Here is a 14,476-nt window from a genome sequence, read left to right as displayed (position 1 = left end):
TCTGCTTCCTCTTCTTCTTCTGCATCTCACCTTCACAGCTGAAAAGTGGATTTAAGAGGTGAAATCAATGAGACATCAGAGCTTCACTCAAATCCACCATCAGTCTATTTCAAGGCGCAGCTCTGCCTCATGTTTCAAACATGCAGCGTATTTTTCTCATAATGTAAATCCCCGTAATTCTCTGCACTCATCAACAGAGCAAAAGATGCCAAAGAAAAGCAGCAGCTGGGATAAAAAAAAAAAGGGCAGAATCCAAAAGCACAGAGGCTAAAGAAAAGTCAAACAAATCTAATCAGGTATCAGAGCAGATACACTTGTAATGTCGTCTGCTCGGTGATTGTTTCGACACACATTCATCTCAGAGACAGAGCAGGACGGTTAGCTGAGACGCTAGCTGTGGTAAAGCTGCTTAGCATCACTGTCACTCTGCGCTGTTGTAGAGCACCGGGGTGCTTCGCAGCTCAGGTTCCACATCAGCAGATTACCCACAATACACCAAGGGGATTTCCTCGCCTCACAGAGAGCTTTCTGCTGTGGTTTGTGCTGTTCGTTAGACCCAGTGTAAACAGTGGCACACTTAAGAGGAACCACTGGTGTTTTTTGACTGGGGAACATCCTGGACTGGAATTCAGGATAAACTGGGAACATTGGAGGACACAGGAACCTGCCTCAAAGTACTTTAAAACATGTGGTGCATATTAGCATCTTTGCTACTTAAAGCCTAACATTAGGGGGGAAAAAATGTTGCGTAGATATTTCTAATGATGAAAGAAACAATATTATATTTCTAATGAAGAATAATAACTCAGTGACTATAACACAGAGTTACAGTTAATAAAATATAATATCGTTATGAATATAACTTATTCCATCCATCCCTCCTCCCGCTTATCCAATTCAGGGTCAGAAGGGGGTTGGAGCCTTCCTAGGTGACAAAGGGTGAGAGGCGGGGTACCTTTTGCACCAATCCAGAAACCTAACCCCACTAACTGCATGTCTTTGCATATATAATTTAATATACAATAAAATTATGCAAATTGCAAATCTCTTGCAAATGAAATCTAACATTTATATCAATTATTCCTCATTATTAAACCATCAAAGTTCTTCCATTCTTTATTTAGTAAATCTTTTTTCTGAGATGAAGGTGATTTTTTTTGTATCTTAGTGAACAATGTTTGTGTTATTGATCCTCTGATAGTGCAAGGTCTTTTAGTTTGCCCGATCGTGCTTTGGGTACAACTGATCCAGTTGCCATGAAGTGTTTGAGAGTGCTATGAACTGCCCCCTCAAAACCTGTAACTGAGCCAGGATTCGATATTGAGAGAACTCATCTTTGCTCAGAATAACAAGTGGGCTTCAGACGCTTTCGTTTGAAGCCATGATTCCTAGAATTGCAATGCTGCACACAGTGAGCAAAAAAATAGGTAGACTTTGGATGCAATCTGGTTTATTTGACCAAGACTGATGAACAGAAACAAATCTACATCACCACCACACAACCGTCAGTGGATGATCTCACAGAAACATGTGAAATGATCAGAACCCTTTGGAAACATGTAATGTTACAGGGAGTGCAGAATTATTAGGCAAGTTGTATTTTTGAGGAATAATTTTATTATTGAACAACAACCATGTTCTCAATGAACCCAAAAAACTCATTAATATCAAAGCTGAATGTTTTTGGAAGTAGTTTTTAGTTTGTTTTTAGTTTTAGCTATTTTAGGGGGATATCTGTGTGTGCAGGTGACTATTACTGTGCATAGTTATTAGGCAACTTAACAAAAAACAAATATATACCCATTTCAATTATTTATTTTCACCAGTGAAACCAATATAACATCTCCACATTCACAAATATACATTTCTGACATTCAAAAACAAAACAAAAACAAATCAGCGACCAATATAGCCACCTTTCTTTGCAAGGACACTCAAAAGCCTGCCATCCATGGATTCTGTCAGTGTTTTGATCTGTTCACCATCAACATTGCGTGCAGCAGCAACCACAGCCTCCCAGACACTGTTCAGAGAGGTGTACTGTTTTCCCTCCTTGTAAATCTCACATTTGATGATGGACCACAGGTTCTCAATGGGGTTCAGATCAGGTGAACAAGGTGGCCATGTCATTAGTTTTTCTTCTTTTATACCCTTTCTTGCCAGCCACGCTGTGGAGTACTTGGACGCGTGTGATGGAGCATTGTCCTGCATGAAAATCATGTTTTTCTTGAAGGATGCAGACTTCTTCCTGTACCACTGCTTGAAGAAGGGGTCTTCCAGAAACTGGCAGTAGGACTGGGAGTTGAGCTTGACTCCATCCTCAACCCGAAAAGGCCCCACAAGCTCATCTTTGATGATACCAGCCCAAACCAGTACTCCACCTCCACCTTGCAGGCGTCTGAGTCGGACTGGAGCTCTCTGCCCTTTACCAATCCAGCCACGGGCCCATCCATCTGGCCCATCAAGACTCACTCTCATTTCATCAGTCCATAAAACCTTAGAAAAACCAGTCTTGAGATATTTCTTGGCCCAGTCTTGACGTTTCAGCTTGTGTGTCTTGTTCAGTGGTGGTCGTCTTTCAGCCTTTCTTACCTTGGCCATGTCTCTGAGTATTGCACACCTTGTGCTTTTGGGCACTCCAGTGATGTTGCAGCTCTGAAATATGGCCAAACTGGTGGCAAGTGGCATCTTGGCAGCTGCACGCTTGACTTTTCTCAGTTCATGGGCAGTTATTTTGTGCCTTGGTTTTTCCACACGCTTCTTGCGACCCTGTTGACTATTTTGAATGAAACGCTTGATTGTTCGATGATCACGCTTCAGAAGCTTTGCAATTTTGAGACTGCTGCATCCCTCTGCAAGATATCTCACTATTTTTGACTTTTCTGAGCCTGTCAAGCCCTTCTTTTGACCCATTTTGCCAAAGGAAAGGACGTTGCCTAATAATTATGCACACCTGATATAGGGTGTTGATGTCATTAGACCACACCCCTTCTCATTACAGAGTTGCACATCACCTAATATGCTTAATTGGTAGTAGGCTTTCGAGCCTATACAGCTTGGAGTAAGACAACATGCATGAAGAGGATGAAGTGGACAAAATACTCATTTGCCTAATAATTCTGCACTCCCTGTATTGGGACACAACCATACAAGAAACACACACCATAGATGGAAAGATAAGGAGCCAGGAGTAGGAAAAGGACTTATCACCCTAGTACCACGCTTTTTAACACACTCAGGCTGTGCGGCTACTGAACTCATCCTCCACATTTCATCAAGAAAATCAGGTTTTTATAAATAAACTATATACTCATTCTTTTATACTTTTTTTGTTACCCAGCATAAAATGTACAACATCTGTAACTTTGCTTTGCAACCTAATGATTACAATAATTTAAATAACAAGTACTTGTTATTAATCTCCTCCACAGAATGTGTTTCATCCTGCCTTCCTTCTCTCACCCAACCGGCCACGGCAGATGGCCGCCCCTCCCTGAGCCTGGTTCTGCTGGAGGTTTCTTCCTGTTAACAGGGAGTTTTTCCTTCCCACAGTCGCCAAAGAGCTTGGGGGGGGGGGGGGGGGGGGATCATATAATTGTTGTGTTTGTCTCTGCATTATCTCTGTATCTATTATTGCAGGGACATTTGTCCAGTGCAAAACTCATGCCAACAACAAAAACATCAACCCTCTGTAAACTCGATTGATTGGTTGAAAGGATAATATTCAATCAACAAGAAAACTTCAGTTTTTTGTCAATGGACACACCACCTGACTTACATGAATGACCAATAAATCTAACCAGTAGGCGGTTATTTGAAGGTCTGCAAGAAGACTGATGATATTATAGTCAAGTGCTTCCACTTTAAAAGTCTAGACATCTAATGTGTTACAAATCACCAAATCTGTGCTTACTGGGAAGAAGCAAATAAAGTAATGCAGTGGGTGGTGTTTATACTTTTTGGAGGTCAGACCTGTATTTTTTTTTCTCCACATCCGAGCATTTTCGTAGAACATCGATATAAAGAAAATGTGAGCCTCGAGGTTGTTTTATGTTTCTTCCATCTGCTTTTGATACCAGACTCTGATCATTCATCACCAGAGCAGGTAATCAAATAAGCAAGCCTGACAAGAGATAATAAAAATCATTTAGTGTCAGAGTTCAGAGGGATTTTTTCTTTGTGTATTTTCGAGGCTTGTGATCTGAGAAGGATGACAAGTGTTAGCGTGGGAGGCACCAGAGCTAATACAGTGATTAATGTTTAGCTGCTTGTTGTGATTCATGGAAATATGACTAAGTAGCCGACTGAGTGTGAAAGGACACTGACGCCAGTGTGCACATGTAACACACACGTTCACACGCACAGGCAGGGCAGTGCTGAACGACTGCATGATCTAGTTAGTAATAAGTGTTTGAGCATCACAGGGTCAAAATGTAATCAAATAATTAGTAAGTGACTGAATGGACTGTTGGGTTTTTTCTCCCTGCAGCACTGTCTGGTTGCAGGAGAGATGCCTCCATTTTGGAGCAGTAACAACAAAACACTGGAGCGTTATCACATCTTCCACTGAGGCAAAACAAAGAAAATGACAAATTGTGTGCTACGCAGTGTGTGTTGTTCAGATGTGCTTCAGAGGACAGAAAGGATGATAGTTTTACACATTTTTAATGTTTTTACACCAGCTTCAATGTGGCTGACTGTGGAACCACTTTAATACCATTATTTCTCCCTAGGGCCTTGCCTGATAACTGACAGCACAGACAAATGAGTATAATAGAAATAGGAAGATAAACTAACAAAAAAGTAATCACCAAAGACGGTTTGTGTCAAGTACATAACAGACAAGAGGGCAGTGACCAAATGGGTGAGTTGGAGGATGACCTTTTAAAGAGGAGGCTGTAACTCCTTCCAAGACAGCAGAGGGCTTGTCATAATACTGTATTTTAAATTTTTCAGGTAACAAAATAAAGCAAACGTGCAGGAGTTTGACCTAAAATACTTAAATAAATCTTGTCTTGTGCAAAAATAAACCCAAAAAATACCTTTGCAACAGTAAAAGTGTGTCCATAGTCAAAAATGGTCATGGTTTAACAGCAAAACTGCAATGTAAGTATAATGCAGCATTTCTGCATCCAAAATGCTTTCAGACACTTTTTGTTGCCTGCATGTTGAACGTTTCTATTTTTTGTTCTAATTAATAAAAAGATCATGTACGAAAAATCTAAAGGAAGCTGCTCCATGTGAGAAACTAAAGGAAAGGATATTCAACAGACAGCCAAACAATGTTTCCAACATTCTTTCAACCACATGGTGAGGTCTTTTAACCTAAAACGCATGAAAAAAAAAAAGAAAAAGAAAGGAAAAGAAAAGAAAAGAAAAAAAAGAAATAAAAATACTTCCTGTGATATAGAAAAACACTGGTTAAAAAATCAAATAAATAAAATAAATAAAAACAAAACATGAACCTGTGCAGCATGTCCAGTCATGAAATTTCCTCACTAATAAATATTCCACAGTTCCACACACAGTTCCACTTTCAGTGGATACTGAGGTGCATAGTGCGCAGGTGTCGCCAGCTTTCTGCAGATTCAACCACTACAGGCCTCCAAACATCATGTGCCCTTCACATTAGCTCAAGAACAGTGTGCAGAGAGCTTCATGGCTTCACCATCTGGCAATCTGATGGATGACTCTGGGTTTAGCGGTTGGAGAACGGTACTTGTATGAATATGTAAAGTTGGATGGGGTATTATGGTGTGGGGTTGTTTTTCAGGCCCCTTAGTTCCAGTGAAAGTTACTCTTGATGCTTCGCATATCAACACATTTTGGACAATTTCATACTCTCAACTTTGCGGGAAAAATTTGGGGATGGAAACCTTCCTGTTCCAACATGACTGCCCACCAGTGTAAAAAGCAAGGTCCACAAGGAAATAGATAAGCAACTTTGATGTGGAAGAACATTACTGGCCTGCAGAAAATCCTGACCTCAACCCGACAGAACCCTTTTGGGATGAATTAGAGTGGAGACTGAAAGTCAAGCTTTCTTGTCCAACATCAGTGTCTAACCTCACGAAACTACTCCTAGAAGAATGGCAAAAATTCCCATAAACACACCCCTAAACTCTTCCCAGAAGAGTTAAAGCTGCAAAGGGTGGGCCGGCATCATATTAAACCCTATGAATTATGAATGGGATGCTACTTCAGCTCAAATGAGTGTGAAGGCGTACGAGCGAATAGTTTTGACAAATAGTGTATAAAAGTGAAGTCAGTGGAACAAAATGTGTAAAATATATTTATGCATATTTTCTGCATTTGAAGATAGTGAGACAGTATATACAGATGATATTTCTCTCTATGGCATGTTGATAAAAGTGCTTTCGATATTTCTTCAATACATAAAAGTTTGTTTTTTAACAACTTGTCTTGCACTGAACATCACTTTTTGTTGTCTACTCACGCATTAAAACATTTTTCTTACACACTTCCTGTTGCCATATCAACCTATTGTGCATAACTGTAGGACATGTTTCCTCCCTGTACTGTATCAGCCCATTGTCTCCCTACTTGGATCTAATCCCTGCAGCGAAGCGGCTGTTGGGCTTATAGACTGTCTGCCGGAGAGCAGACAGAGGGAGGTTCCCCTGTTCACCGAGATAATAGCAGCGCACTGAAGTGGAGTGGTTTATACACACACGCACACAAGCACACACACCCCAACACATACACAGCTTCCTCAGCTCTGCATGTGGCAATTATCTCTCCTCTCAGCAGCTTGTGGCATCTCCCCCCATCTCCCCTATAGTCTCCTCCTCTACCACTTCCCCTTCTCTCCCTTCCCTAATCTCCACTTGACTTTTCTTCCTCCTCTTTCTCTTATCACCTTCTCTCTTCTATCTTCCTATCTTTGCTTAAGCTGTTTGTAGCTCTCTCCTCATTTCTTTCCTCTTGCATACACTCCACTGTTCCACCGTCAAACACAAGATAGAGACAGAAGCACTCCCCCCATACGCAGTAACAACCTGGACATCCTGCCTTCCCTTCAAAAATACAAATAAATAAATATACAAAACACTGCTTCAAAAGAAATTGTTTTCCACACCTCTCTGGACCTCCTACCAACCTGAACACCACTGTTCTTAATGCAGTGACTCTGCAACGCACAGACACAAACAACAAACAGCTTGAGGATCAATGTGAGATTCATACAGCTGCAAAATTAATGTATAAAATATACTAACCACACTGTAGCCCAGAGTTACCTTCAGTAGAGCTGGCTGTTTAATCAGATTTTAATTTCAATTATAATTTTGGCTTTTAGTGATTATGAAAATAAGATAACAGGAATGAAACAAGTACCCTTTTGCAACTGTTTTGTGACCTCTTTCTTTTTTGTTTTTGCTAAAAACCTTATAAATAAAGAACACAGCTTCCCTTTTTTTAAACCTCGAGGATGAAAAGCTCGTGGTTGCAATGGTGTCAACTTGGGCTAAGTCAGCTGCTTCCTTGGCCTCTTGTTGCCCCTGTCTGCATCTGCAGACATCCTGCTGAAGAGATCAGCAGGTATAGGTGGCTCTACCAAGGCAGACTTTGGTCAAAGATTGAACTGAATCAGCCACCACATTTTTCATTTATTACGTTTTTAATAAATTCAGTGAGTTCATAATTAATGATGTTAAATACTCAAGATCATGAAATAATTGTCACTGTGCTTTTTGCCTTCCGGTTAATTGAAGATTAGGGCTAATTGAGTAGCCTTAGTTTTCAGTGCTAGGCTTTGGCATTGTTGGTGAAAGCAGCCCAACCTCAAAAATACTTTTCAGTTCAATGTTATTTATATATGCCAAATTACACCAACTGTTGCCTCAAGGCACGTTATCCTGTGCGGTAAAGACCTTACAATAATAGAGATAAAACCCTAACAATCACACGACCGCATCTGAGCAAGCACTTGGTGACACCAGGAAGGAAAAACATCCTTTTACCATTAAGAAAACTCCACCAGAATCAGGCTCAGGGAGGAGCAGCCATTTGCTGCAACCAGCTGGGACCGGGGTAAGAGGTGGGGTACTTACAAGCACCCAGATTTTAACCCAGGACCTTTTCACTGTGAGGCAATAGTGCTAACCACTCCATCACCTTGCAATCATATATTAAGTAATCATCTATTATAGTTTACCAACTGCATCTCTCTTGCCGACACATTTACCCCCTGTATACACAAATCGTACAATTTCCACCTGCACTGCATTCATCTCTGTGGTCGCAGCCACAGTCTTACCATCAGGGGTTACGGATCTTATAGATTCCTGATCTCTCCAAGCCTGCTAATCTTTAGCTTATCCTTGCCCCACTGGGAAAATAACAGACCTGAAGCAGCTTCACTAAACCTGCTGTGTTTTCGCTTCTGGTGCTTTCCTTTAGAGTGGTAATCTAAAATTCTTCTTGGTTTTGTGTCTTTCTATTTAGCTTTCAAGGTTCATTGCTGAGTTGCTTCTTTAGAGAGATGGCCTGTCAGTCAATTTCCTTGGACTTGGTTTCTTTAGATGGGGCCACTGATTTTCAGCATAAGCAGAAATATTTCTGAACATATAAATATGTTCACTAGACAAAATGGAAATGCTTTTCTTGTCTGTTTTGGATTTTTTTTTTTTTTACATTTCTGCACATAGAAGTAATGGGAACAAGCATACATCACCATGGTATCAAAACCTCCAAGTTGTTAAACCTGTGCTTATTTTTGTGAAAGGTGAGAACAGAAAATATTTGGCATTGAATCAAACACCTAAGATAAGGTTAACATTCAAACACGGCACGCAGTTCCCAGCTGCATCATTCCCATATCCGTTTGTCTTGTCTTATCCAATTTCCTTCCCACCAGCCCTCACACCACCTTTAATTTAAGCCAAATAGTTCCTCTTGGGAACCCTGCCAAGGTGTAGGAAGTACCTCCATGACTCTGCAGTAGAAAAGAAGGTGTTTCTAAGAATACCTCAGTAGCTACAGTCAAAGATTTTACTGCAGTTTTTCTTCTTTTTTCCAATCCTAAAAGAGGATGAGGCGCCTTCATTTTCCCCTGCCAAGTGCTCCTGTGATCTACAGCTACAAGGTAACTGAGTTAACAGATAATCACATAACAGCAACCCCCCTCCCCATCCACACACATGCGTGCAGACAGACACGCACACTTCGCTGTCCTATATGAGATAAATGAGCACCATCAGCCCCCTACCTCCCTGCTAACAGATTAATGTGTAAGCGTATCCCTGGTCCCCCCTTCCTACACATCCTTCTCACTTTTCTAACACACACACACAATGAGACACACAACTCACACATTTCTCAGTCGCCTTATGTCAGCTCGACAGTGAATTTCCCTCCTCCGGTAGCACAGCAGATGATGCAAACGATCGGCACAATGTGCACTTACGCACATTAGCGTGCACATATGGATAAACACTCAGAAATACTCACACTTGTGCACAGACACACACGCGCACACAGTCAGTGTTGGAAGCAGCAGACAAGCTATGACTGAGTCAGACATCAATCTCCTCATCACACGTCAAAACACATCCGCACACAGTGATGTACATGCCGGCTACGCTAACAGATTATAGCCTGTGAAGTTGTAACCTGCTGCGCTCATCACCATCAGCCACAGCAGCAGCAACCAATCAGGACATGACCATGTTCAGCACGACTGCCAAAACCAACAGTCACCCAACAAATACCCACATGCAGCTTCCTCTTAGGGAGCTGGGTCACCATGAGCTGCCTTGTAACCTTTAACCTCCTAGGACCTGGGGTCCACATATGTGGACATCACATTTTGGGTAATTTAGACCAAACTACTTAATTTTGCTCTACAAGGGCCTGATATCCACTTACAAGGACATTATACTGCTACTGTTCTATCAAAATTTTAAACGAATATCCTCATATGTGGCTCTCATTTTTCTTAAAAACAAAAATAAGGTAAAAAATTCTTTGTTTTTACATTCATCGCGCCCCAATATGCCCAAATATCAAAGAGAAATTAAAAATGCATGCTGTGGAAGAGTTCGGGTCTTAGGAGGTTAATCACACAGCAAACACTGGCTCACATACACATGTGCAAAACAGGACAACGGATGTTCAAGCTGGACATGTACTTCATATACTATGAAGTAATATACTATACATATACTAGTAAAAAAAATCATGAAAAAAATGAAAAGGATTGCGATCTGTAATCATGTTTTGTGGTATGGGACATCAACGCCCCTCCATGAGCAGCACCAAAACCCTCAAAGAGAACAGAACTGGGATGAAGATGGGTTGCAAAGCAGCTTGTAGACACACTTTAAGCAAGCTGAAGGAGCTTAAACAGCATAACGAATGTCTGAAGAAAGTAGCATGTTGAACATTTGTCAACTGGATGCATAGAAGGGCATGACCTAAAGCTACACTCAAATCCATTATCCATTATCAAGTAAGTTTTCCCCGATGTTTGAAGGAAGTAAGTAAAATTTAGTTATATAGCGCTTTTCACAGATAAAAATCACAAAGTGCTTTACAACACAGGAAATGGGAATATAAAAACAATATAACAGTAAATAAAACAATGTAAAACAATAAAACTATAAAACAGCATAAGAAGAAATTAATCAAATGCTTTTCTAAATACAAATGTCTTCAGCTGTTTCTTAAAAGAATCAATGGAGTCCGTGCAGCGAAGAGACAGTGGGAGAGAATTCCACAACCATGGTGCCACAGTCTGAAAGGCCCGATCACCACGAGTTTTAAAACGAGTGCGCGGTACCACCAGCAGTCTCTGATCTAATGACCTTAAAGCCCGAGAAGATGTATGTGGTTTCAGCAGGTCAGATAAATATTGAGGAGCCTGACCATGCAGGGCCCTAAAGGTTAGAACTAAAATTTTAAAATGAAACCTAAAATTTACAGGCAACCAGTGAAGGGAGGCCAAGACTGGAGTGATATGCGATCTTCTCTTGGTGCCTGTTAAGAGACGTGCTGCAGCATTCTGCACAGTCTGAAGACGATTTAAGGCTGATTTGTTAAAACAAGTAAAAAGGCCATTACAGTAGTCTAAACGAGAAGAAATAAAAGCATGAATAATCATCTCAAGTTCAAGCTTTGATACCATTAGTCTGGGTTTAGAAATATTCCGTAAATGATAAAAACAGTTTCGGACCAGCTGCTTAGAATGCTGCTCGAGCGACATCGAGCTGTCAAATACGACACCGAGATTTCTAAGGCTTGATTTTACATAAGGACCTAAGAAGCTGATATGCTGTCTAATTTATGGGACCATGTGGTCTGGAGCAATAATTAGAGTTCCATGTCACTGAGGTCAATTAGGAAAAAGAGGGGGGGGCATAACAAAAACCTATAAATCTATATATAAACTGTTAAAAAAATCCTTTTCACTCCATTTTTCATTTTATGTTCCCACAGCTTCTGTTATTCCCTGATTTAATTAAAGATCTAAGATATATTGCACAACTCAGGTGGATCCAGTGCATCTCACTGCCGCTTAGAGACTCCTGAAAAACTTTTGGTACTGCAGTTTGGTACTTACTGTTTTGATCTAAAATGAAGACAGATTCAACATTGGCATGGCTTTTTTTTCTTCGCTTAATGTTATTTCCGTCAGTCAGAAAGAGATTTTGCACTATTTTTTTAGCACGAGAGAAAGTTTGCAAACTAGATGCAATGCTGGTTCTGCTTTGAAATCAAGGAGCAAACAGACCACCCAGTGTGTGGGTTAATCATTAGAAACTACGTCGGGTGGATAAACTTTGCTCCCAGACTTTCTAGGCACATCAATTATGGCCGGGTGAGAAAAACCCAGGAAACAAAACTCAAAAAAAAAATTGTAAAAAGAAAAAAATTATATATCAATGCAAAGACGTGGCTTTGTTGTTGAAAGCCTAATAGAAACAGAATCTCAGCAAAAAAGCCGTGTTTGTGTATCCCACACGATCTCAACCAACAACACTGGACCTCTGAACGCCTTCTACAAGTGCCTGGAAGTTTTTATCTCCTGAAATATACAAGTAGGGAGCTGCTGTCAATGCGGCAAGCTCCTTATCTTCCTGCTGAGCGTCTTTCCAACAGAGGAAGACGGCGCTCTGCTAAGAGGATTTCTATTTTGGTTTAATTTAATTTCTTAGCGGACAGGCGGATTGTAATTTGGTGGTTTCTCTATGAAAACGTGTTGGCTCCATAATCTAAATTTGTTTTAGTACAGATAGGGGATTCATTACGAACTCCAGGAGTTGCTGCTTTAATTCGGTGCGTGCGCGCTTATGTGCGCACACATACCTGTAATACTAAAAGCTGATCTGTGGTGTTGTTGTGTGTTTGTTGATGTGTTTGTTTATGCCTGCAGGCAACATGAGTTTGTTTTGTGTGATAAGCTCTCCTTTTATGCAGGGATGCAAACTTGTGATAGATTTATACATAACTCTGTAGAGTCTGCCTGTAATAAATAGATTCCTCCAGAGGTTTGTCTTTCAGGTGCTGCAGAAACATTTTGCTACAAAGAATCTGCACTTTCTCAAGCTCGTCTGTCGTCTTTAACACAACACACGTTGTATTGTGTCAGACTTCTCTGTGTGTTGTCATTTATACTTGTGCATGTTCGTTTTATATACTGCACTCTGTGGTTTTGTACCTGTAGTGTCGAGTGTCTCTCAGGGCTCGATCACTGGGGATGCGTTCACTCTCTCTCTGGTTGAAAGCGTACAGAGTGTACGGGTCGTCTCCGGGCTTCCAGCGCCGAGCGCTCAGGTAACTCCGCTCATCAAAGCCCTCCAACATGTCCTCCCACTCTGCATCTGAAATCTGGAAATCAGTCAAAGCTGTTAAAAAGAGAACTAATGATCACATGTAAAAGAGAAATGCACTCTCATCAAATTTGATGCGGTATAACAGATAACAGAAGATGCAGTTTCTGTTTGTTAAATAAAAATATTAAATAAATCAGTTTGCTCTGTTTTATTTCAGTTATATCAGCCTAGGTGCTGAAAATGAAGCCAACAAGAAGTGCCAAACGGTCACTTGAGACAGGCTGCAAAAGGGAGTCATTCCCCTGAGGTGCCCGTGCTAAAACATCCAACTTAGACCATGAAAAAAATATGTTTTAATGTGGCATAAAAATGTGTCTTGTCTTTAGAGCCCATCACTCCTTTTTTAATAACTGCATTAGGACTAAACTTTGTTTTTTAACTCACTCATGTTGGATTTTCCTCAGGCTTAATAGTGAGTGTTTCGACTGACACGCGTAGCTGCTAGCTGTGTGCTAGTGATAAATATGGTTGCCGTGTGGTACAGCCCTTCCAACAAGTCTGTGCTTCAGTTTTGGTGAATGAGAGTCCAGCATTGTATTAGTCTGACATGTTAATTAGCGGACACATGTGATTAAAATGGCAATTTCTGGTTCCTGAACAATGGTGCAGTAGAAACGAGTTAGCTTGCAGTGGGCAGATGCATGAGGCAGTCAACACAATGAAAAGATCTACCATGTGTTCAAAATCATCTTTGACATATAAGAAAAGAAACAACGTGATGTAATCTTAAAAAAAAAAAAGCATCAGGTTCACAGTTATCTTTTTCTATTTTATCAGTCATCAGAACATTTGAACTAGTGAACGTTGGATTTATTCACACATGTTCTTTGCTGCTCACAGCAGAGGGCTTTTTAAAAGCATCTGAAGAGCTTTTAGGGGTCATTTTATTTAAGGGAGATTCAGAGAGCTTTTCAGTTCCTGCTTTTTGGTATTTAACAAGATGAAGGCCGTGCTTCAGTTTTTCATCCTCTTTGCTGCCTGCTTATTTTGTGACTAAACGCTGCATTTTTGTCTCTCGGCAGCTTGTTTGGTTTGTACTTTGAAGTTGTAATTCTTCATTATGTGATGCTCTAAATCTGAACTATCCAAACAAACAAACATGGAAAAGGGGCGCACCACTTTTCCTCTTCTTGTTACAGACATTTAAGGGCACAAATCAGCCAAATACACCTCTAAATAACAGCTTTTCACACATGCATGTTATTGCATTGTTGCACTGCTGCCAGCATTGTGAAAAGCCCAGTTGGGATGTAGCTTGTTAGCCAGTCAACAGATCAATGAGGCAATTAGTCATCAAGTCAGTCATCCAGCATGATGATCAATTAAATGTGTCAATGCAGTATTGCATGAAAAAGAGAGGCCCCAGTCACACAGGCCAAGACACCTGTCAGCAACCGTGAGGCAACCACCGGCCACGAGGGAAAAATTTACATTCCCCGACCAGTTGGCAAGTGGTTACTGGAAGGTCACAGGTATGCAGTGCAGAGGTGTGCAGAGCGGCAAACACTGCAAACTGTGAAAAGTGTGACAAACTAGAAACAAACTGTTTGCATTCAATAAGCAATAGGGCATTTCGTTGCCTTGTACTTGTGACATGTGCAATGACAATAAAGTTGAATTCT

At 40.7% G+C, this 14,476-nt stretch overlaps 1 protein-coding gene across 2 annotated transcripts in view; it reads right to left on the bottom strand.

Moving 5' to 3' along the window:
• The window catches only part of galnt14 (UDP-N-acetyl-alpha-D-galactosamine:polypeptide N-acetylgalactosaminyltransferase 14 (GalNAc-T14)), a 237,701-nt gene that overhangs the window by 182,344 nt on the left and 40,881 nt on the right, over positions 1-14,476 (bottom strand). For both annotated transcript variants that reach the window (XM_085432502.1, XM_085432500.1), the window contains exon 2: positions 12,680-12,849. In XM_085432502.1, coding sequence (XP_085288628.1) covers positions 12,680-12,849 — 170 coding nt within the window. The remainder of the gene's footprint in view (positions 1-12,679; positions 12,850-14,476) is intronic.

The sequence above is a fragment of the Copadichromis virginalis genome, linkage group LG15 (assembly GCF_057382275.1).
Source record: "Copadichromis virginalis isolate Kocher_CV1m ecotype Utaka linkage group LG15, C_Virginalis_male_GT1.1, whole genome shotgun sequence".
In the NCBI taxonomy this organism is placed as follows: domain Eukaryota; kingdom Metazoa; phylum Chordata; class Actinopteri; order Cichliformes; family Cichlidae; genus Copadichromis; species Copadichromis virginalis.
Note: the sequence above shows the minus strand (reverse complement) of the source record. Positions and strands in the feature narration are given on the sequence as shown.